Consider the following 23,697-nt stretch of genomic DNA (forward strand, 5'->3'; position numbering starts at 1 on the left):
GCAACCACAACCTGACGCAACCTTACTGCCCCTCCTCCGGTCCCTTATGTGTTCAAAAACAAGTGGACCGAGCCACACAGCCGGACTGGAGCGGAGCGGGAATGTGCAGGAGAGGAGAGGGGAACAGAACAGAACCAGAACGGGATCATACTCATATCATCATGGCTAGGAGGAGGCAGCGCAGCTTCCACAGATATCTTTCCCCGGCGGTGACGGCGAGGCTGCTGCGGATCCAAGACCAGAGTCACACAGCCTAGGAGAAGTTCGACTACTGCGCAACACGAGGAATTCTGACTGCAGGTAATACAGTTACGAAACGCCGTTTTTGCATGATCGCAATTAACCAATTTACAGATTATTCAATGGCAAAACCTTGAAATAATATCTTGAAATCCAGAGTATCGTATGTCTAATGTAAATGTCTATTAGCATAGAGATAGTAGTAGTACAACAGATGACTCATGTGGCATACTGTTACATGCGCCACATGCAGTTTTTGGGTGATGTGTCAGCCAGCCCACATAGACAGTGCTCCATTTGGCTAAGTTAACCACTCAAATAAATTGCATGGTAGGCTACTGTACGGTCTTTGGGCTACAGTACAGCCATGATGCTTACATTAGCTATTTCCTGACGAGCTCTAGAGACACATGGTGTATAGAATAATTTGACTACTGCGAGACTAATTCCTTTTCTTTGCATATGCAAATGAGTTTTGAGTGAATGATAGGCTCTTTATGTTATGTATATCCATAACAAAAACTAAATCAGTTAAGACTGAGTAAACGCAGTAGGCTACACCAGGATGGGTTACTGGGAAGAAAACTAACTTTATGACCGACTGTATCACAGCCAGTAGCCACAGTTTGTTATGCTCATTCAGGTTTTGGATGTTGCTGTAGTCTTTCCATAAACACAGTTTTCAAAGGAATTGGTGTTTCTTTTATAGTGCCTAAGGCCTATATGTAGCCTAATATGTCTGCTCAAGATACTTGATGTGTTCAAATAGAACATGACATGAGTAAAATAATAATGTCTCTTGTGACTTTTGAAAGTAGGCTACAGACAGTATTTGACTGTGTGTGCAGTAAAGGCTTGTGTAAAAAGAAAAACAAAGAGGGGGCGCTTCAGTTTCTTTATCTTTGCATCATGGGCACATAAATGCACAAAGTGTTTTCTCATCCTTTGAATAACCTTGACTCTTACAAAGAAAGAACACCTGTTGTTGAGTTGACACTGAGAAACCGTGCATTAGGAATGCACTGTGAATGCTTTAGGTTACAGGTTGAAAGGGGGGGACTTACTTAACTAAATAGAACACTCACTGAAGCCTGTTTTATAACGTTGTGTGATGGTGTCATGTATCTGTGTCCTCCTGCGTGCAACACATTGCAAACTTGTACATCTTTCCTCCTGTGAGCATAACCAAGTCTTTAAAACACATTTTTGGCGGGAACCCCTGTTGGTGTTTTAAGCATTATGTTATACTTTAGCTATTGAAAAATAGCAGATCTACAAGCTCGAGTGCCGCGCTACGAGCTTGTAGGTCTGCTATTTTTGAAAAATCGTGAAAATGTGGCCCAAATGTGAGCGTTTTTTAACTGAAATCTTTGTTTCTGGGGGGTCCCCTGGAAGTGGAACAACATATTTATAGATGGGGGGGTCGGCGGCCAATTACATATATTTTTGGGAGTCCTTCACAAGAAAATGTTTGAGAACGACTGAAACATAGAACGTTTTTCTGAAAACTGTCAAGATTTAGAAGGCAGTAAGTGGGTCTAAGTCTCTCAGTCAGTTGTATCACTATGTATGGTGAATGCATGTGACTACTGCTGTGTAATGCAATACAATGGGAATCCCACATGCTGTACTATGAAGTGCTTCTTTTCCATAGTGGGAATTCGATTGCTAATTGAATGTGATACTGAGTGCATAACAAACACTGCAGTATGAAAAGCACCCAGAGAAAAAGTTATGTTGTGTTGTAGACTCATCATCAGAGGATTATGGAAAGATACGCAGTGAGTGAGTCTACTCTACAGCAGCCATCATAATGCGGTCATGTTTGTTATGCTGACTACATGTCCTAGATAGAAATAGACCCAGACGTTGTAAGTCAAGCCAGATTTTGGCATGTCCATATAAGTCCACAACTCACCAATATATTATATTTTTTATTGGTGTGGCCAACCAAGGAAACGTGGAGGTTGCCAAGCAATCCAGTTCTGCAGTCGGTCGGCTCCGTGAAATCACTGGAACGTTATGGTGGAAGATGGCGATTTCAGATGTTAACCGATTCTGACCTGAGATCAGATTCATTCGAGGTTTCCACTGGACACACACTACTGGTCTGATGAACCCATTCTGACCTGAGATCAGATTCTAAAAGTGTCAGCCTTTCTTCGATTTTTTCAAAAATAGCAGACCTACAAGCTCGTAGCGCGCCACTCGGTGGCGCGCTATGAGCTTGTAGATCTGCTATTTTTCAATAGCTAAAGCATAACATGATGCTAACACCAAGATGGGTTCCCGTTCAGAATGGGTTAAAATGCATAAATACACATAAATGGTCTTTCATGCCATTACTGTCATTATCGGGCCCCAAATTGCTATTTGATATTTAAGGATGCAAACTTATTTGGCTTAATAAACAAATTAAGATTTCCTGCTGGTCTATTTTAGTGCTTGCTGCCAATATAATGGCACAAGAAGTGGATTATAACCACCAAAAGATGTCATTTACAGTGTGTAATGTTATGCGATGGAATATATACTTTAAAGTTTAGATGGTCTTGGCATTAAACTGCTTCTGATCCCCTCCATTTGACAGCACTATAAGATTCACGATTATGATTATGTCATGCCTGACATACAGTATATAATTCTACACATACTAATAGTAACATTCCCTCATATCTTTACTCTGCATATAGTTCCTGTTTACCAACAAAATCACTTCCTTTCCCGTACACACGTATAGTCCATTTAGTTCACACAATGTGTTTAACCCATTCTGACCTGAGATCAGATTTATACGAGGTTTCCACTGGACACACACTGGTCTGATGAACCCATTCTGACCTGAGATCAGATTCTAAAAATGTCAGTCGCTCTTCGATTTTTCAAAAATAGCAGACCTACAAGCTCGTAGCGCGCCACTCGGTGGCGCGCTATGAGCTTGTAGATCTGCTATTTTTCTCGGGTTCCCGTTCAGAATGGGTTAAAAATGCATGTGCCATGAATGATGCCCATGGATCTTTCCTCTAATGCTTTCCTCCTTCAGAGGACTCGCATCGATTCCTGTAGAGAAGAATGCGAGGAGCCCTTCCTTCCCTAATCATTATTTTATAATACGTCTGTCAGCCACTCGGCACAGTCAGAGAGAGAGAGGTTCTACTTTACCTTACAGAACAGCCCAAGCCTATCATTAGATACAAGGGCGATGACTTCACTACTTGTCTGCTGCGCCCATTATGGAGGAACGGAGGCCTATAACCACATACTGTAGTGAGTGGTTGAGAAGTTGGTGAGAGGAACAGGAGCCAATGTTTCAATGTTTTGCGCCGCATGCTGCTGTCATGGTTGCCACAGAATGGCTTAGTTTTCAGTTTTTCCTTTTTCATCCCCCCCTATTTCATCTAAAAAGGACGTTTTAAGTCTAGTTTATGTATTTATATAAAGCACATTTAAAGACGACTCTCGTTGACCAAAGTGCTGCAGTGTAAACACCCGTCCTGGAGGTAGTTAAAATCACAAATACAACCAGACATACTGTGTACAGTACTGTACTGTACAGCTCAAAGGAATGAATAAACTATCATCACTAAAAGCAGTAAAAAGAAAAGAAAAGAAAACAGGAAAAAGTCAGACCTGAACTGAGGAACCTGGGTGGGGGTAGAAGGAAGGGGTTCAAAGGTCAGCGATATAGGTGGGTGGGGGCCAACCGATTTAGATGTTAATAAACATGCAGTAATCCTGGTCTCTACACTGCCTCACCCCCCCCCCCTCCCTGGTCAGCTGTCAGGACCATCTTTTTATTGATAGGTTTAAAATATACACTGCTGGTCCTGGGTACAATATTGGTTGTATATGTGCAAACGTGTAATGACAAATAGAGTGAACCTTGACCTTGAACCTTGATCAGGAGAATCTTAAAATCGTATTTAATTTAAACCATTCTAGCAGCCATGAGGGGGGGGGGGGGTTTAGGGGTCAATATTTCCCTCTTCCTGGTACCCGTCGAGAGCGTTTTGGACCATTTGCAGGCAGGACAGGGTCGACTAGTCACAGAGTGTACAGGGAATTGCAATCTCCAGGGTCTTGACTTGAACAGAGAGAGAAATGGCTTGATTTGGCCACAGCCCAGCAGATGTGGAAAGAAACTGGGTTCTGCTGCTCCGTGTACCTGCTTGTCAAACTTACCGTAAAATGCGGAAAGGAAAGATCACACAAAAGATTTTCACACTCATGGGTTTAACGAGCGTGGGCAGACTGCCAAGACCGTTTCTGATGGACTTAAAGTTGCTTTCATTCAACTATACGGAAGTGTTTGTGCCATCCAACTCTTAATGTCTCACGGCAGTTCATGATGAGCGTGACTAGTTTAGACTAGTTATTTTATTCATTCAGCTATACGGAAGTGTTGTGCCATCCAACTCTTATGTCTCAAGGCAGTTCATGATGAGTGTGTGAGAGTTATTTGGTTTCTGGGATGAGATTAAGCTGAGTATCATTGGTTTTGACTAGATCTCCCTTTCAGTAGTATAACATAATTAGCTCCATGCATAAGATAATTCATTATTGAGTTTGTCAGTCTAGGACTAGCATTGATTGATTCATTGATGCCCCCCTTCATAATGCCCAGAAAATGCGTCACATTGCGTTGCCCTTGTTATTATTTATTTTACCCATTCAGGGCGGGAACCCCTTTTGGTGTTTCAACTAGCATTATGTTATACTTTAGCTATTGAAAAATAGCAGATCTACAAGCTCGTAGTGCGGCACCGAGTGCTGCTATTTTTGAAAAATCGTGGAAAAGTGGCGCAAATCTTTGAATATATATTCTTTCAGATCTTTGCTTCTGAGCGGTCCCTGGAAAAACATATTTTCAGATGGGGGTTTCATGTCCTTGACATGAAAAAGGTTGAGCACCGGCAGTGACATACATACATAGCAACATAGGTTTTTCAGAAAACTGTTAGCATATATAAATGGGTTAAAATGCACTGCAGTGCCAGGGCCAACAGCATGGTGGTGGTCCGGGGCAGGCATGCTATAGGTGGCAATGCCAGTCTGATAGCATCCTATAGGCTGCAATGCCAGTCTGACAGCATCCTATAGGCTGCAATGCCAGTCAGTCTGATAGCATCCAATGCCAGTCTGACAGCGTGTCGCCGGTTCGAATCCCAACCCCGACGACCTTTGCTGCGTGTCACTCCCCATCTCTCTCCCTGTTTCCTGTATGTCTACTGTCCTATCAACAAAGGCATAAAATAATAAATCTTTAAAAAGCATGGTAGTGTCACAGGCTAGCGTTTAGTTTGTTGATACAAGGAAGGATTAATTTATATGAAATTGGTGAATCATGTACCACCAATCAGTCCACAGTCAGTATTCTGCCGTTGTCATTGTAGGCTGTTGGAGTCTATAAGCCCTGAGGAATGGGAGGCAGAGAAGAATGCTGACTCATTTTGTGTGTGTGTGTGTGTGTGTGTGTGTGTGTGTGTGTGTGTGTGTGTGTGTGTGTGTGTGTGTGTGTGTGTGTGTGTGTGTGTGTGTGTGTGTGTGTGTGTGTGTGTGTGTGTGTGTGTGTGTGTGTGTGTGTGTGTGTGTGTGTGTGTGTGTGTGTGTGTGTGTGTGTGTGTGTGTGTGTGTGTGTGTGAGCGTGCGTGCGTGTGTTGTTGCTATAGAAACGACTTCTTCCATACCAGAGGCGTGTTCCTCAGTGAGGTCCTTTTACACAATGACAAGGTGTTAACAATGAATGAATAGCGAGCTGTCTCAGAAGATGCAGTGTATTATTATGCACTAGTAGTGTCTTGTAAGCTAAGCATGCATTGTAAGTAATACTGTAAATTCACCTAATGATACAGACTCACTGCGTTGATGAGATTAGATATGCATCACGTCATAGACCACCACGGCATTTCGTTCTGGAGACGTATCTTGTGAACAACAAGCCTTATTAGGTCCAGCATTTCTGTGAGATATGCCTCATTTTGTTATGCAACATGGTTCACTTTATATGCTCAGAAAATAATTAAAACATTCCATGTTTTCTTTCTTTCTCGTTACAGGTCCAAATGATGAGCTGTACACTCCAAAGGGACACATTGCAAAACGTTTGGAGAGGGATTCCTTAATAATCTTTTTTGGGCTACAGTCAGTATCCATCAAAATGAACTGTACTAAGATATAGGAAATCGGAAAACAACACCGCTGAAGCCTATATAGCTTGTGATCAGAATTGACAAGGACTTGTGGAATCCATGAAGAGCATTATACATACAACTTGATCATTCTTCTTGACACAGTCAGATCTTTCGAGGTGGTGTGTGTTTATTTAGCTAGTTTAACGATGGAGGCAACCTCAGTTCCTCACATCGCTGTGGACAGTGTCGTTGGTCCGGGAGGAGAAGAGGAATTACCTGCAGATGACCATCTGATGACCTTGAAGGCCCTGACGGAAAAGCTACGCCTGGAGACCAGGAGACCCTCCTATGTGGAGTGGAAAGCCCGTTTGGATAGCCCTACGTTCCGAGACCCTGCAGCCAAACAGGTCCGGCTCCAGACAGAGGAGGGGTCAGAGCAGTCTGACGAAGCCGAAGAGGCCCGGAGGAGCTCTGGAGTCATTCAGTGCAAGCTGCCCTCAGGAGTCCTGAAGGCATTCGGGAACATCGATGAAGCTCTCAGCTGGCTGAGGAAGGAACTGGTAAGTGAGTAGGAAAAAAACACACACACACACACACACACACAAAAAACAGAAAAATCGATCAGTTTCATAATAATAATCAATTATAATAATCAATTAGATGCAAGGAAGCAACCAGGTGCTCAGGAGGTGTGCAGGTATAAAAATAAAAATAAATAGTAAAAAGGTGCTCCTGGGATCAATCGGGATCAACACATCTATATAGAACAAAGTGGAGATCCGGGCACGCTTAATGTTAAAAAGGAGGAAAACTCCTTAATTCTAATCCTAATTTCCTCCTTTTTAACATTAAGTGTGCCCAGATCTCCGCTTTGTTCTATAATAATCAATTAGTTTAACTGTTGCCGGCGATAAACATTACTCAGTCAGCTTGTAAATATGAAATCTTTCATGCTTTAGTGTTGATTACAATGCAGATACCGACTGCGTCACCGTGCCCCTCTCCTCTCACCTTTATACTTTATGCATAATTAATTTTATTTATTTACTCGAATTCATAACTGTTACAGACTCCTTTTCTTACCTGGTGTGAACTTGATGTGACTAAAGTTGTCATTGGTTATTGAAACGCGGAGAGAAAATTACTTCCTGCTCATTAGCCAATTAGGATGGAACAATGGAGGCAACACCCAGCGTGCTATGGCTGTGAAAAGAATGCTATTGAAGTTCAAGTGAGTGTGAGTGACTGGTGCAGGAATAAGGGCTCCTTTCATCTTCATAAACGGCTCTATTCATCTTCATAAACAGCTCCTGCGAGTGTTAATTATTATGTGGCCCATAATTCATCCAGAGTTTGCATGCTTGGATTAACGACGTCGACCCTGAACATGCGAGGACTACAGTATATTCTCAGTATATTCGAATACAATACCCATATTACTACAAATATTTGCACACACACACACACACACACACACAGTGGTCAGGAAAACAATGATGTGCGCCCTATTGTGACATTTCCTTTCACATTCACATACAGTAGATAGATAGCATGAACTTTCTCTCAACCCGGAACCTATAAAGCTGACTCGTTTTGTGTTACGTACAGGAATTATTGATAATTTGTGAAATAAAGCTACAAGATGAAAAAGCAAGCAATCCTTTCTGGAAAAACAGCTTCGAGTATACTGTAAATTAGGGTACATTCCAGGAAATGTACATTATTAGCGGGCTGGATGGTAAGTGGCTTACCATGGCTATAGTCTATATGGCTAGAATATAATACGACCCGTTTTCTTTAGGTATATTTTCATTGGGGAAAAAACGTAGTGTTATAATCTAGCCAATAGGGTAACTGGGTTCCCATCCGGCCACTCTACTCCTGAGCTAATGGCGCCCACGAATACTGGGCTCTACACACCCTCCGCCAACCTGGGGAGAGCAACGGACTTGAACTCATGCTTCCTTCATGCCTGAGTGTCCAAGTTGCTCCTTTACACCTGACAGGGGGGGGTTTCCCTGGTTGGACGTAGCGCGTGGAAGCAACACATTATTCCAACCAGTTCCTTTCCCCTCCATCAGGCGCCCCGGGTGGCCAGGGGGAGGCAGTTTAGAGACCAGGATTACTGCATGTTTTTGTGAGGGTTTTGTGAGGGGATTTCTATCATGCATTGCACTTAAAACAAACTAACAAACCAAATACAATTCACTTACCACTTCAGATTTGACTGGAACACTAGTCTACAAGTACAGTTTGCCTTACTAATACAGGAAGCTATAATTTGTATATGGTCATTTCCCTCTGCATGTCATTGTGCTATATATTCTCTCTGTCAGTGCTTTCTCCCTCTTCTCTCTCTCTCTCTCTATCTTTGCAGACAGACATGCGCCTGCAGGACCAGCAGTTGGCCAGGCAGCTCATGCAACTCCGCAACGACATCAACAAGCTGAAGATCGAGCAGGCGTGCCAGCTGCACCGCCGCATGCTCAACGACGCCACCTTTGTCCTGGAGGAGCGGGACGAGCTGTCGGATCTGTGTGTGGAGTGTCCCGCCACCCCGGGCCTCTCCGCCCCGCTGCGTCTCATCGGCGTCACCAAGATGAACATCAACTCCAGACGCTTCTCGCTCTGCTAGCAGCGCCATGTGGTCACTCCTCTCCTCGTCTAGACCAGTTGGTTCTTACATTTAGAGCTGAGGCCGATTCTAAAAATGTCTTCTAAATCCTGACAGTTTCCATGTCATTGGTTCTGAAAAACATTTTCATGTCAAGGACCCCAAAAATATATGTAATTGGCCGCCGGCCGCCATCTGAAAATATGTAGTTCCAGGGACCCCCTCCAGAAGCGAAGATTTGAGTTGAAAACGTTCGCTCTGACAGAATATATATTCAATGATTTGCGGCACATTTTCACTATTTAAAAAAAATAGCAGATCTACAAGCCGCTATGAGCTTGTAGATCTGCTATTTTTCAATAGCTAAAGTATAACAAAATGCTTAAAACACCAAAAGGGGTTCCAGAATGGGTTAATTGGCAAAACACTAATATTTTAATGATAATATAACATTTATATCTTTGGATGAGTATGAGCATGGCAAACTTAAACATGAAATATAATTGTAAAATCCCTAAAATGACTAAAACAAGAACTGTAGGCCTATGTAATGTTGCTTTTAGATGTATTACTTGAGCACATTTTAAATTCCGTAGCTTTGATGTTTAACCACTTTCACCGTGATGTCCCTGTTATAGGCATACCGGTGTGTTAAAATGTCTTTGAGTAGGGCTTAAGTGGATCATTAAGATAAAAGGCAGCTATTGTAGACTTCTCTCTCTTTTAAAAGTTGTAGCAGCTGCGCTCTAAAGAGATCTTTATAGGCTACCATGATCTGATATTTTTAACAAACCATATCTTATTTCTTACTACGGTATATTATGTTTTCAAGCTCCATATTCATGCTGTAGACATTCATCACTTCACACATTTTCATCCATCCAGCCATCTTCAACCGCTTATCCGTAGTCGGGTCGCGGGGGCAACGGCTCCACCAGAGAGCTCCAGACTTCCCTCTCCTCCAGAGCTACATTAGTGACTTCCTCCTGGGGGGATCCCGAGACGTTCCAAGGCCAGTGAGTCGATGTGTTTCCTCCAACTGCGCCTTGGGTCTGCCCCGGGGGTCTCCTCCCAGTGGGACGTGATCCTTGGTCTGCCCCGGGGTCTCCTCCCAGTGGGACGTGATCCTTGGTATGCCCCGGGGTCTCCTCCCAGTGGGACGTGATCCTTGGTCTGCCCCGGGGTCTCCTCCCAGTGGGACGTGCCTCGAGGACCTCCCTATAGGGAGACGGCAATGAAGGACCGGGAAGTCTGGCGTAATATTGTGAAATCCACGATCTCGACTGATGATGATGATGGGGAGACACCCGAGAGGCATCCTAACCAGATGCCCGAACCTCCTTTCCAGACTCATTCTCATGCTTGGCTTGATTTTGTAAACCAGTTTCCCAATGAGTCCCATGTAACAGGCACAAAGTATTTTTTAATGGATTTGGATATAATGTTTATTTACATTATGTGTGTACCCTATTTACATGTAATGTCTTCATATGTTGTCATTGTTATTTTGTGTTGTTTTTATATGTAAGAGATGCCTTAATTAATAATCTATAAAGCCATTGTGCATTTTAACTTGACAACTAGCAAGACGTGTATAGTGGGGAATAGTGTGATATAGCACACTGTTTCTCTGCTCCCAGGAAAAAATGATTTGGTATTTTGAACCAAAACAATTATTTGGTATTTGGTACCAAATACAAATTTCCTGGGAGCAGAGAAACAGTGTGCGGACAGCCCTTCCTTTTCATTGTACGTATGTTTTTGACCAGCACCTGTAGAATTTCTGGAGATGCAGCGGTGGCCGAACGGTTTGCGGAGCGGTCTTGATATCGGAAGGTCGCTAGTTCGTATCCCCGGACCGGCACGTTGAAATTACCACCGCTGAAGTGCCCTTGAACAAGGCATTGAACCCCTATACCATGAAATGTTCTATGAGCAGGGCCTGGCTGTAAACAAGTTCTTGAGCTTAGTCCAGTTGCCCTGGGTAAACATAGTAACTTTCTTTCTTTCTTTATGTGCCTCCTGTTGGATCCTATCTCGAATAGTGATATAGCTCCACTGAATCTGAGTCTATTCAAATTCCATATCAATGAATCCATCTGCAGTAATAAGTAGCAATTCAGGTAAATCAAATCAGTCCTGCCTTTTGTAAGAATACTTTTTTTTTTTGTGATGATGCAAATGTTTTACTTCAGTCAATGTCTACCAATAATGATTAGATCACAGTAATTGTTCAACTCTGGTTATACTGGGCACTGAAATGTGGCCATTTGTTAGGAAATAAACTGCTGCGAAGAAATTGCTTTTAATAGTCTGGGGTTTAATTGGAAAACATTTATCTCATCTGCAACTCACTGTCTAACCAAAAAACTAGATGGACAAGATTACATAGAGCTATAGTGCACACCGTAAGACCGTTTTCTTATTCCTGGCATTTCAATATAATTGCATGTTCTTTCCTCGACTTAAGTAGGCCAGTTTAAATTATTATAGGGTACGGTGGAGTGGAGGTGGAGGGTTAATGCATTTGTGAAAGCAGTGGAGATCTGGGTCAATCTGTGTTACTAGAAGAAGACACAGACCGGGCTGGACTGGGTCAAACATTTGGCCCAGACCAGTGTTGATTTCGTCGACTAAAACTAAGACAAAAAAATGTTCGTCGACTACCTTTTCCCAACGACGAAAACGAAATGGAAACTACATACTGGCGATTTCGTCAACAAATAAAAGCTAGACTAAAATGTTAGGAAGGGACTAGCGGACAAGAGATCCAGTATAAGTCATTTTACAATTAGTTGCATGCTGAAAATAGCCGATATACAAGCTCACAACGCGTTACGCTGCGACGCCTTGTGAGCATGCAGATCGGATATTTTCAGCAAGTATAAAAACAGCCATTACGACGGCATCAAGGCCCGCCAAAACACATTTTGTTCGACTAAATGTACTGTAGATTTAGTCTACTAAAACGACTTACTTACTCCTCTTCGTCCCCTATATGGGACATAAGGCTTCAATGAGCGCTCTCTCCATTGCATCCGATCCCTGGCAGCACTATTGTTACAGAAACTACGACTAAAACTAGACTATAAACACTAAAACATTCCAGGGCCCATCGGTTTTAGATTTTCTTTGAAAAATTGCGGAAATCCGCAATTTTGAATTTCCGCAATTTCCACAATTTCCACAATTTCGGCAATTTCCAATTTCCGGAATTTCCGTAATTGCGGAAATGGAAATTTCGGAAATTGCGGACTTTTTCCCCCATTTTTTCATTTTTTTCAAATCCTCAAAAATGATGAAAAACGGCGCGCTATAGTATGCCATACGATATGGGCTATAGCCCACGGTCCAAAATGATGAGAAACGAGGATAACTTTTTTTTTTTTAAATTTCAAAAGACATGGGAAAATCAAAATCTGCTGCCAAAAACAACACTGGCCCAGAACTGGCCCAATACCACAACTGGCACGCAAACGTCAGATGCTTTACCGCCTCAATCCGTCGAGGCACGCAAACAAACAAGCCCTAATAATAATAACCACCACTTTGACTGAAAAACATCCTCATCCATTTAATGACAATTACCGTTAATGATCTGGGAAAACAGTCACAGTATACTGTTGGACATTCAACAAAGAAAAGAGCTGTTCCAGGGAATATAGACGGGGAGCATTTCAGGTCATCACTCCTATTCTTCCCCCAAGTGAAAAAACATTGTTCTAATTTGTACCTGCACCGCGGGAATACAGATACAAACCTGTGTGTGTGTGTGTGTGTGTGTGTGTGTGTGTGTGTGTGTGTGTGTGTGTGTGTGTGTGTGTTGCGCGTGCGTGCGGTCAGAGTATACCAGCAACTGGAAGGTTAGGTTTCTCTAGCGACACAATGATAGGCTTTTGTCTTGTCCCTTGGGGACAAGTGGCCCAATGTGTCTAGGTGAACCCAGCCAGTGTACCAACTCCAGCCAACAGCATTATTCAGACGCACACACCCTGTTCTTGAATTACTAAGCTTGTAATGGAAGTAAGTATGTGTCTATAGAACCAAGAATGGTTATTAAGATAGATCAATGGTGAGGTTGGAAATCACACTGACATGGAGTGGGCTAAGTACAGTGTGAGCATAGAGTAGGTGTAATGTTAGTCTACTACTGACAAGAGCCTGAGTGTACTGGGTGATTGTCAGATGCCTAGTTCCAGTGTTTACGGTTGGGCCTTCTGGCTGTGAGACAAAGTCGATGAAACACCTGTGAGGGGAGAGTCTGTCTTGTATGTAAGGGTTAGGTTTAATGTTGCCCACTTTCAGTTTTTAAATAATCTTACCCTATAATATTTTTTATTATACATATCTTTTTGGAAAACAAATGACCAAATGCTTTGGTTAAAATATCCCCATTGAATGGAAATTCTGTTGAACTGCAACCCATGCATTTGTGCAGTGCAGTCCTTTATAATGTACAGGTAATTTGCCAGCATGTATTTTCCCCCTATATTTCCTTTTCATTCCTGTGAATTTCCACATAGTATTCCCTTTAATTCCCATGTAGAATGTCCACCATTGAATACAATGTAATGTTACAAGCCAAAATGTGATTACATTAGTTAACAATGTCCCTGCCTTTGCAGTCAAGTGCTACATTCAAGGCTGAATAACAAACAAGCTTGCACAACACTCTCTCTTCTGGGAGTGCTAGGAATCGTATACTCCCAAAAAATAAAAGTCTTTAAAAACATGACAAATATCCTGCACACACACAACACAAGTCATCTCTGCACTTTAGCACAGACAATTCAGTCTAGTCCCAAACGTTATGAAGAAAAGGACAACACAGGAAACACATAGGACCCCCATGGTCAATTGCTTTGATATGTTCTTCAGCAATAATCTACGGGTGAATGACACGATTATACTGACATCTCCTTTCTGAAAATATAGGGCCCATATCGTTTTAGTCTTGCAAATCTATTGCGCATGCAGCCATCTCTGCAGTTCTGGGGACAGGTGCTGTATGTGGTAAATATGTATGTATGGGGCTATGAAAATGAGTGACTACTAATATGATGCACTGCATCCAGCTGTCACTGTGGCATGTCATGAATGACTTTGTTGAAGCTATGATTTTCATGCATGAGCTCCAGCATTGTGTGAGCTCATCCTTGTTGAAACCAGAGCCCTATAGTGATCATAATGTATTGGTATTCCTATCCTACCAATCACTGCTGCTGGCATACAAAGCGTTGCATTGTGGCTTCAGTGACAGTAGTCAAAATGGTGTAAACAGATTTACTGATAGCGTGTGGGCCTATTATCTTCAGGGGCCGGCCTGTGAACCCGCTGGGGGCCCTTAGGCTCGTACAGGGTGCTATAAGTGGACATAGCCTTGGTAACCAATCAACCTGAGCCATGTGGCCCACTGGGCCGGAGCCTGTCTCCTGTTTCTGTAGCATGAGGCGACTGGATGTACAGTGTAATGCACCCTGGCAGAGCATAAATAAATTGGCCAGGATGTCAGGCAACCCAAGGCACTGGGCACTGTAGTCTAGGCTTGTATCTAAATGGGCACAGCGGTCTTCAGGATCATCACCAACAAGTAGACAAAACTACTTACTTGTTGATGTGACTATGGGATTTGCTGAGAGGGAGAAGAATACATGTAGAGATCATAACTACATTTGAATAAGTTGCAATTTCAGTGTGTAAACTAACCTTGGACTTGTATGTGTTTATAGCCAGTTGGGAAATGTCCCTCGTGGGCTACTGTTGAGATACAGGCCAGAGCTCCTCCCACTTCCTGCTTCCTAAATGTTTGGCCCACTATAAAAGTGGGCCAAACAGCAATTCATTCAATGCTAGTTGTGACAATGTGACAGGTTCTCTTAACTCCGACTGTGCAATGCCCTCATGCCCTGGGCCCTGGGCCCTGCTCCTCTGAGTGAAAAAAGATCCCTTTCTGGCCAAAAAGTGCTTTTTATACAGTACTGTACGTGTGGTGGGAGGCTCAGAGTGCATCCAAGACACATAAAACAGATAAAACTTTGCTAGAACGGCTGTTTGGACAGTGTGACTGGCGCGACGACGCCTTTGTATTGGTGAGTAGGTAAAACATTCCTTATATTTCTGCAACAGAGGAAGGCTGGTCTGCATTTGCAGTCCCATAGCTCTAATGAAGGCATTAGAGCTATGGAATCAGAGCTCTAATGAAGGCATTAGAGCTATGGTCCAGAGCTACCAGCTAGTGACTCTGCGCCCCTGTGTTGGCCTGGGTTGTGTTCAATACTCAGACTGAGGTAAATGTCATTATGTTTGTTTTATATAATGGATCTGTTTTATACTGTGTATGATTTGATTATTTTGTAGACACTGACTGCCACTGCTGTTTTGTTAGGTTTGGTTTTGTTGATTTATATTGATTTCAGTTATTGTCTCCACCAGGCCAAAGGCATGGGGAGAGAGTATGTTTTGCACTCCGTCCGTCCGTCCGTCTGTGGACAGCTAATTTCTGGCACCATTGCCTTGAATCTACAAGCTTACAACACATGCAAGCTTGTAGATCTGCTATTTTTGAAAAATAGCAGAACTAGATTATTTTAATTGCTCAGTCTATAAACAAAATGAAACCTGTTGCGCCGGTCTGTTCTCTCAGTCTGGTATGCCATCCTCAAAGATAACCAGTTGTTTTTATAGTCTGTCAACATTGGAATTAAAAATCCAGTGTCTGTATCGTTTGCTTATCGCCCTAGGACATACAGTATCTCACACAACAAACACATATGTTGCCTAATAGGATGGTACTTCATAGGAGAAGCTTAGAGACTTAATATACGCTGGAGTCACTTGCTAGATAAAGGTTAATTTCAAGCATTATGCAGTTTTCTGCTTGGAAATCTGTTATTTCCAGTGGGCTGCAGTAACGCACAGAGAGTATAGCTCAAATTAAGCTTTAGTCTGCACCACTCCAGGACATATAGCACGCACTATAGGCACAGAGAAAGGCAGTGTGCCAAGAGTCGATAGTATCTGTAGTTTCCTTGACCTGTGGGACACTGTCATTCTGGTCCAGGAATCTAAAAAGGCAAAGCTATGTAAAAGCCAGTGTCACCACATGATGTGCCTAGGCTATAGTCGTGTGAGCCCAAGCATTAAAAGGCCTGGCTGTAGAGTAGAACACCTTCACGGAGGTGTGCCACGTACGACGTGGAAAGGTTGGCCATCTGGCCAGAGTCCCAGAGTGTGTGTACAGTATCGCACGCTTAGCTCAGAACATGTCCTCTCATCAGGGATTAACTGTATCTTGTCGACATCTTGTTGACATTTAAAGAGCAGCGCGGCATCATCGTCCAGCCAAGAACAAAGGTTCACCTGAGGACTGTTTTCTATCATTCCCTTACATAATCGTACTATACTACATATCACACTACGACACTAATATGATATGCTATTTTTCACCAAATGATTCACATATCTGTCTGTTTTCCTAGTGTGCCAAGTATAGAGATGCTAGGGTTCATGTGGTTAAGCACTGTTTAAAGGTGGATGTTTTCCTCTTTTCTTGTGAAATAAACTAAAAAAATATATGTAAAAAGTGGGTTGATTTGCTCGTGAATCACGTTTTAAAGCACTAAAAGGCCATTTAATGTGTGGTTTATATATACATTAAATACAATACGCATCTAACTATGAATGCACAATGTATCTGTGTGCACCTCTAGTTTCAATCAATTCCCCATAATAAATACAGGCAGAAAAAAAGCCCCCAAAGTATAGGTATAAATAAATAAAAACTTTTTTCACGATAGAATGTCATGAAAACCAAAGGGTTGAAAACTTGAAATCAAACAGGATTAACATAGAAGTACACGTGACCGGGTGCATGAATGACCTCTTATCTCGATGACACAACTCTGTCTTCAGCTCACAGGCACAGTGTAAGCATGTTGAATTCTTCTTATGGGCACCTGCCAAGTCTAGTCCTCCATATTAATGATAGGGAACATTTTTTCTTACTGATGACACAGCTATTTTTATGGCGTGGAACCACGCGCTGAACCAACTATTTCATATTTGAGAGGTAGTAATGTGCAACACAGGCCATTATGGTTTCAAGTTTAGCCACAGGATTAAGCCCCGGCCTGCAGTGTCAAAACACTGACTATATGACCGTTTGTTTTGGATTCTTGGGGAAGAATATATATATATTAAACAAAAACAACTAAGGAAAACATAGGCCTGGTTCCTAGACACGGGATTAGATTTGTCTAGTACCAAAAAATGGCTTTCAATGGATGTTGTTTTGATCTCTCTCTGGCTTGAAATACATTTTCCGTTTGAGACGAGGCTTTGGATTTTTGGAGAAACTGTTCCATTTGCCTGCATTTCTAAAACTGGGATTCTGAAGAAATGAAGGTCATTGGCTTGAAGATACATTCACCATTTCAAATTAATTACATTTCAGGTGGTTCAGAAGTCTCTTTCCATACAGTAGATTATGTTCATAGCCAGTAGTTGCCACTACCAACTAGCATGAAAGTTGGGCTCCATAACAGCTGCATGTATCTGGTTATTGCATTGTTGATCTTAAAATAATATATACCGGTATATCGTTCAATATTGTATAATCAAAGTTATCTAAAACGAGGGAGCATAATACGGTCTACATTTTTCAAGCATTGTCCAAACGCCTCAGCAGGAGTTGAGGTTTCCTGCTCAGTGCAACACCACCACATCTCCTCCTACATTTAAACCATTTACAATCTGCCCAATGTTTCTAAACTTTTATTGAGATCAATGAAGTTGTTCTTTGAAACGGCACTTATTAACCAAACGACCATTAATTAACACCCATCTCATAATGAGGCAAGACAATTACAAGTTGGCAATCTGGGTATTGGCAAAGGACACCTTTGTGTCATCTTTTCCTTTTGAATTTGCAGTCAACAGTTAATCTGAGTTCCCAGAAGTTGTATTTTTCGCCACTAGTCAACAGTAACACATTTCACAGTCTGTCTCGAGTGCCTCCACTCATGCACACAGGACAATTCACTTTGTAAAAACACAGTATGGGCAATTTTAACAACTTAATTAAGCGTTACAGTAAGTAATCGGTGTAATTGCTTGTTCCCCACTAAGATTGGATTAATGTGAATTTACAGGAAACCAATTGGAGTACACTTCATGTAGCGTGAGAAAGCAGGCATTGGTCCATTACTCATGTTGTCATGAAGCCTCAATCGCACACGCTTTGCCTCTACCAAAACAATGATGCAACCCTGTGACAAATGTAGCTTTGGATGTGCAATGACAAAGTATCTGTCCTGATTCTCTCTCTCTTTGTTCCTAATCAGTACCTCATGGATGTTTAACATTTAGACCTGAGGCCAAATCTAAAAAGAATTCTTCTAAGTCAGTTTTCTGAAAAACCCATGTTTCTATGTCAGTCGTGCTCAACCTTTTTCATGTCAGGGACCCCCCCAGAATGATGTGTATTTGGCCGCGGACCCCCCCCCCCCCATCTGAAAATATGTACGTTCCAGGGACCCTCCCAGAAGCAAAGATTTGAGTTAAATACGTTCGCTCTGAAAGAATATACTGCATATTCAAAGATTTGCACCACATTTTGAAGATTTTTCAAAAATAGCTAAAGTTTAAAATAATGGTTAAAACACCAAAAGGGGTTCCCGTCCAGAATGGGTTAAGCCTAGGTGTGTAGCCTCCTACAGCCTTGTTCCCTTCCCTAAATAGCAGATATACAAGCTCATAGCGAACTCAACGTGCCAGAGTCCTGACTCCTGTCTCCACAGACACATCCTCCACATCCTTACAGTGGATCTGTGAAGGAAGGACCGGTAGAAGAAGGTACAATTTTGTCACCGGCAGGCAGAAACCTTGCTCCATTTTTAGTTTTATTGTTTTTTCCGTAAATGAATGTCATTCGTCATACAAACGTCGGGCAAAGGTAGCAGAAATAACCTGTCTCAACTATCACCACACATTGTGTTCATGTAGATCTGCTGTTTGAAAACACATGTGAGTGTGTGTGCATTTTTTAATTATCGAAGTTTTAACAAGAGCGTGGGTTTCCCCGAAACATTTAGAAGAAGGTTTTGAACGTACAGTACAGTACATGGTTTCAGGACTGGAATGTGCCCTGCTGCTGCTTTTGTCTTGCCAGGGTGGGACAACTAATCCCAGACTTATAGATATCCCAGATATTCAGTAACATCGTCCAGCAGTAGCACTCCTTTGATGAATCTGAAGGCTTAGGTGCATCCAACCAAGTGACCACTCCAAATGGATAACCATCCAACCAAGTGACCACTCCAAATGGATAACCATCCAACCAAGTGACTCCACTCCAAATGGATAACCGTCACACATCTGAGAGACCTTTATATTCATCAGCCTTTTGTTCAGCCTTTTATACGCAGTCTATCCCGCTCAGAAATGTGAGAAATCTCTGCATGCGTGTCTTGTCTGCAGTTCAGGTACCTTGCGAAAAACATCCGCCCAACTGACTTTAACCCATTCTGAACGGGAACCCATTTTGGTGTCGGCATCATGTCGTGCTTTAGCTATTGAAAAATAGCAGATCTACAAGCTCATAGCGCGCCACTCGGTGGCGCGCTATGAGCTTGTAGATCTGCTATTTTAGAAAAATCGAAGAAAGGCTGACATTTTTTAGAATCTGATCTCAGGTCAGAATGGGTTCATCAGACCAGTGTGTGTCCAGTGGAAACCTCGTATGAATCTGATCTCAGGTCAGAATGGGTTAAACTCAACCGAGGACCAAAGGGAGTACTGTGCGATGCCCGGCGTGGATAGGCAGCTGTCCAGAACCACCAATCCGTCCGATATGCCCATATACAGTATATATAGGCAAAATATGCATATTATGGACATCCGGTTGTCCACGGAACTCCCAGAAATATAGATAAAACCACTACGATTTGGGCATGTGCCTGACAAGGAACTCTACATGGGAATAAAAGGAACACGGAGACAGAAATCTCCATAACGGTATGAAAGGCACACAGACAGACATACGGGTACAACAGGTACTATAGGGGTATTGCATAACGGAGAGGGCCACGCATTCCCAAATAGGCCGGAGCCCATTTGGGCATAATGTTTATACAAATGTAGGTACACTATGTAGAAACACAGCAATCTGAGTGTGGGTCATGATGACCGAAAGAAGAATGTCTGGCATCTCCATTAGAGATATATTTTCGTCACCGCTAAACCCCTTATCCCTAAACTTCTTTGCGTTTTATTTTTTTGAATAGTTCAACTAGCCAATCTACATCGACACGTAGACTGGCCATTTAAACTATTCAAAAATGTATAGTAAAAAAAAAGGCAAAGAAGTTTAGGGATAAGGGGTTTAGCGGTGATGAAAATGGAGCCCCTATAGGGTGAGAAGAGCTGCTGCTTATTCGCTTGGAAAGGAGCCGGCTTACGTGGTTCTGGCATCTATAGTAAGGATGGATGTCTCCCTAGCGAGGTCCTCGCTGCTCATCCCACTGGTAGGAGACCTCGGGAAGACCAAGGAACAGATTACATCCCCCTCGGGATCCCCCAGGAGGAGGTTGCTAATGTTGCTCTGGATAGGGAAGTCTGGGACTCCGGATAAGAAGATGGATGGATCATGGATGGATGGATGGATCATGGATGGATGGATGGATCATGGATGGATGGATGGATCATGGATGGATGGATGCCGTCTGTAACAATTTGAAGCACACATTTTGAAGCACACAATTTGAAGCCACATTGATTGCCAACAAACACTGGCATTGTAACATCTCACAACCATTGTGAACCGTTGCAAAACAATAATGTCCTTTGACACAAAGACGACACACATGAATCAATGTAAAGTAACTGTTATTTAATAACCATTATTCATTCACCAACTGTACAGATACAGTTTATAATTCAAGCGTGTCCATATGGACACTTGGCAGCAATACTGCAGTGTGACGCTCAGTCCATGCTCCGTCGTACGCAGTGTCGCGTGCTGAAAATAGCACATCTACAAGCTCACAGTGGGCCGGATCTGCGACACGCTGTGGGCTTGTAGATCTGATATTTGTTTTGGGTGTGTGTGTGTGTGTGACACCATCGTATGGCGAAGCAATGAATCAGAGCTTAAAGGCACAAGCTTCATGGGGACGACTGTATGTCGTAACGACATAACACGATGACCTGCATGAGAACCAAACGACTAACTCTGAGCAATATTCTCCGTCAGCCAACTGGCTTAATCGGTCAGAATGAGGCCTCCTCGAGTCCTCGTTCAACTGCCTGAACAGGAGGGAGAGGCCAAATGTTCACTTTTACAGCATTTTCCCTGGTTGAGTTTAACAACGCAACATTATATCAATGAATACAAATGGATAACAAGTGATAATGTAAAACAAATAGGTAGACAAATATGAAAATATATATATATATATATTGCCAAGTTATACACACACTCACTGCAACACACAAATGTGAATAAAGAACATCTTGATGGATGAATCTGATTGACCTTCTTAGAGTAATACAAACAGCCTCTTCCTTATAATAGTCCACATATATCATGGACATTACACTGCAGTCCTTTTGTGTATTTCAAGATGGACTCATGTAAGTGAATTTGCTACATCGCTGACAGCAGTGGCAGATACTGCCAATAAATGAGTACAAAACAAAATCAAAGTAACCATAAACGTAGTTCCTAATGTATGTGCTGGTGAGATGAGGCGCGCGGCGTAGCATCTACAGGCGTCGGTGGGTGTTATTCATAGTCTAATATTTTCGGTGGTGGGGTGACCACCGAACTACAACATGACGTCACAAGCCGCCACCGCCACCAGCCCTTCTCTCTGTTTTTACTCACCACCGGAGCGGTGGTCAGCTCACCACCGGAGCGGTGGTCAGCTCACCACCGGAGCGGTGGTCACCTCACCACCGGAGCGGTGGTCACCTCACCACCGGAGCGGTGGTCACCTCACGACCGGAGCGGTGGTCACCTCACCACCGGAGCGGTGGTCACCTCACCACCACCGGAGCGGTGGTCACCTCACCACCGGAGCGGTGGTCACCTCACCACCAGAGTGGTGGTGGTCACCTCACCACCGGAGCGGTGGTCACCTCACCACCGGAGCGGTGGTCACCTCACCACCGAAAATCCAGACTATGAATGAGCCTTAAGTGTGGTCTGTGTGTGTCTTCATCTTTGTGCAGTGGAGGCCTAATCGGAACGTAAATCCCCACAACAGGGTTGAAGTCAGAGCTCTTCAAGTGTTCACTCACTGGAAAGAGATCATCCTCTCCATAATTAAGAGGAAGAACCAAAACAAAAACGGAAAAAAAGGCAAATATGAATCTAAGATCAGCCGCCCAGGATCAACTTCACCTGATCCTACTGGCTGTGACAGCATCCTGAATATTTACAGGAGAATTCCATGCTAGAATTCTTACCTTTTTCATTTGTAGTCGTTCCGTTCCCACCAAAGAGGTCCAGGTGTTATTTTGTGCAAAAGCGCATTATTGCCATTATTAATTCCCCTACCATAAGCCCTCAATGAATTGAATTGAATTGCATTGAATGGAATGGAATGGGGCATTGGGGTGGGGTGTTGTGCTAATTTGCTTATTTCCATCACTCAAAAACAATTTTTTGTTGTATACATCCTCTCTTCATAATGTAAATAGTATCCCAAGCGGCACACATTACTACTTATTTCGATGGAAATAAGCGAATTGGCACAAAAACCCAACCCCCCGTTGAGGGCTTATATTAGGGGAAATTAATGCACTTTTGCACAAAATAACACCTGGACCTCTTTGGTGGGGACGTAGCAACTACAAATAAAGGTTAAGACAGCCTTCTAGCATGGAATTCTCCTTTTTAACCGCTAAATAAATCCATCTCCTCTGTAGCTCCCTTTATCCCCCCCTGGTGGTCATCATGGAGTCACCCCCTCCTGGTCCATGCTGCAGCCCAGAGCCTCGATGTCGTTGCTGATGTCTGTTATCATTCGGTCCCACTCGTCGCCCTCCGAGGCCTCCTGGCCGCCGTCGGAGCCTCCGCTGTCTCCGCCCCCTCCTCCTCCTCCTCCCCCCGCCCCCCCGCCGCCGCCGCCGCCGCCGGCGTTGCCGTTGGCGGTGGAGTCGGAGGCGGAGCTGGCCGCGCGGCGGTAGCGGCCGAAGCTGTCCGTGATGATGCCGCGGCCGTCCTTCACGCCGATGGTCTCCAGGAAGTTCTCAAAGTGCTGGCTGTCCTTCTCCGGGATGAACGGACGCAGGCCTGCGGAGGGGAAGAGGAGGAGGGTCTTTAGAGGGGTCTGGAGTAAATATACGTGTCCGTTAACCCATTCTGACCTGAGATCAGATTCATACGAGGTTTCCACTGGACACACACTGGTCTGATGAACCCATTCTGACCTGAGATCAGATTTAAAAAATGTCAGTCGTTCTTCGATTTTTCAAAAATAGCAGACCTACAAGCTCGTAGCGCGCCACTCGGTGGCGCGCTATGAGCTTGTAGGTCTGCTATTTTTCAATAGCTAAAGCATAACATTGTGCTAACACCAAAATGGGTTCCCGTTCAGAATGGGTTAACAATGAAGAACGTCTTTTAAACCAAATGGTATTTGAAGTGGCTCATCGGATGACTCGGAATTGTTGATTTGCGGGTGCAACAATTAAGCTCTCTGCCTACTT

General features: G+C 43.2%; 2 protein-coding genes across 6 annotated transcripts in view; one reads left to right on the plus strand and one right to left on the minus strand.

The window, feature by feature from the left end:
• Nucleotides 1–23,697, minus strand: part of ccm2 (CCM2 scaffold protein) — a 421,717-nt gene that overhangs the window by 383,602 nt on the left and 14,418 nt on the right. For 4 of the 5 annotated variants that reach the window (XM_080790982.1, XM_080790984.1, XM_080790983.1 and 1 more), the window contains one exon: nucleotides 20,858–23,281. In XM_080790982.1, the coding sequence (XP_080647108.1) occupies nucleotides 22,941–23,281 (341 nt within the window). In that variant the 3' untranslated portion in view covers nucleotides 20,858–22,940. Of the gene's footprint in view, nucleotides 1–20,857; nucleotides 23,282–23,697 lie in introns of those variants that run through there. The other variant, XR_013965883.1, reaches the window with a different exon arrangement.
• On the plus strand, nucleotides 16–11,289 carry fam167ab (family with sequence similarity 167 member Ab). The gene is made up of 3 exons (XM_080790998.1): nucleotides 16–300; nucleotides 6,297–6,931; nucleotides 8,749–11,289. Exons 2-3 carry the CDS (start codon nucleotides 6,578–6,580, stop codon nucleotides 9,004–9,006), a joined length of 612 nt encoding a protein of 203 aa, XP_080647124.1. The 5' UTR covers nucleotides 16–300; nucleotides 6,297–6,577; the 3' UTR covers nucleotides 9,007–11,289.

The sequence above is a fragment of the Protomyctophum bolini genome, assembly GCF_963924005.1.
Source record: "Protomyctophum bolini genome assembly, chromosome: 19".
Taxonomy (NCBI): Eukaryota; Metazoa; Chordata; class Actinopteri; order Myctophiformes; family Myctophidae; genus Protomyctophum; species Protomyctophum bolini.

Bases quoted from the DNA above. Each gene is read 5' to 3' on its own strand.
- fam167ab (XM_080790998.1), top strand. From the start codon at position 6,578: ATGGAGGCAACCTCAGTTCCTCACATCGCTGTGGACAGTGTCGTTGGT. The intron at 6,932-8,748 runs GTAAGTGAGTAG...CTATCTTTGCAG, and splicing joins GCTGGCTGAGGAAGGAACTG to ACAGACATGCGCCTGCAGGA.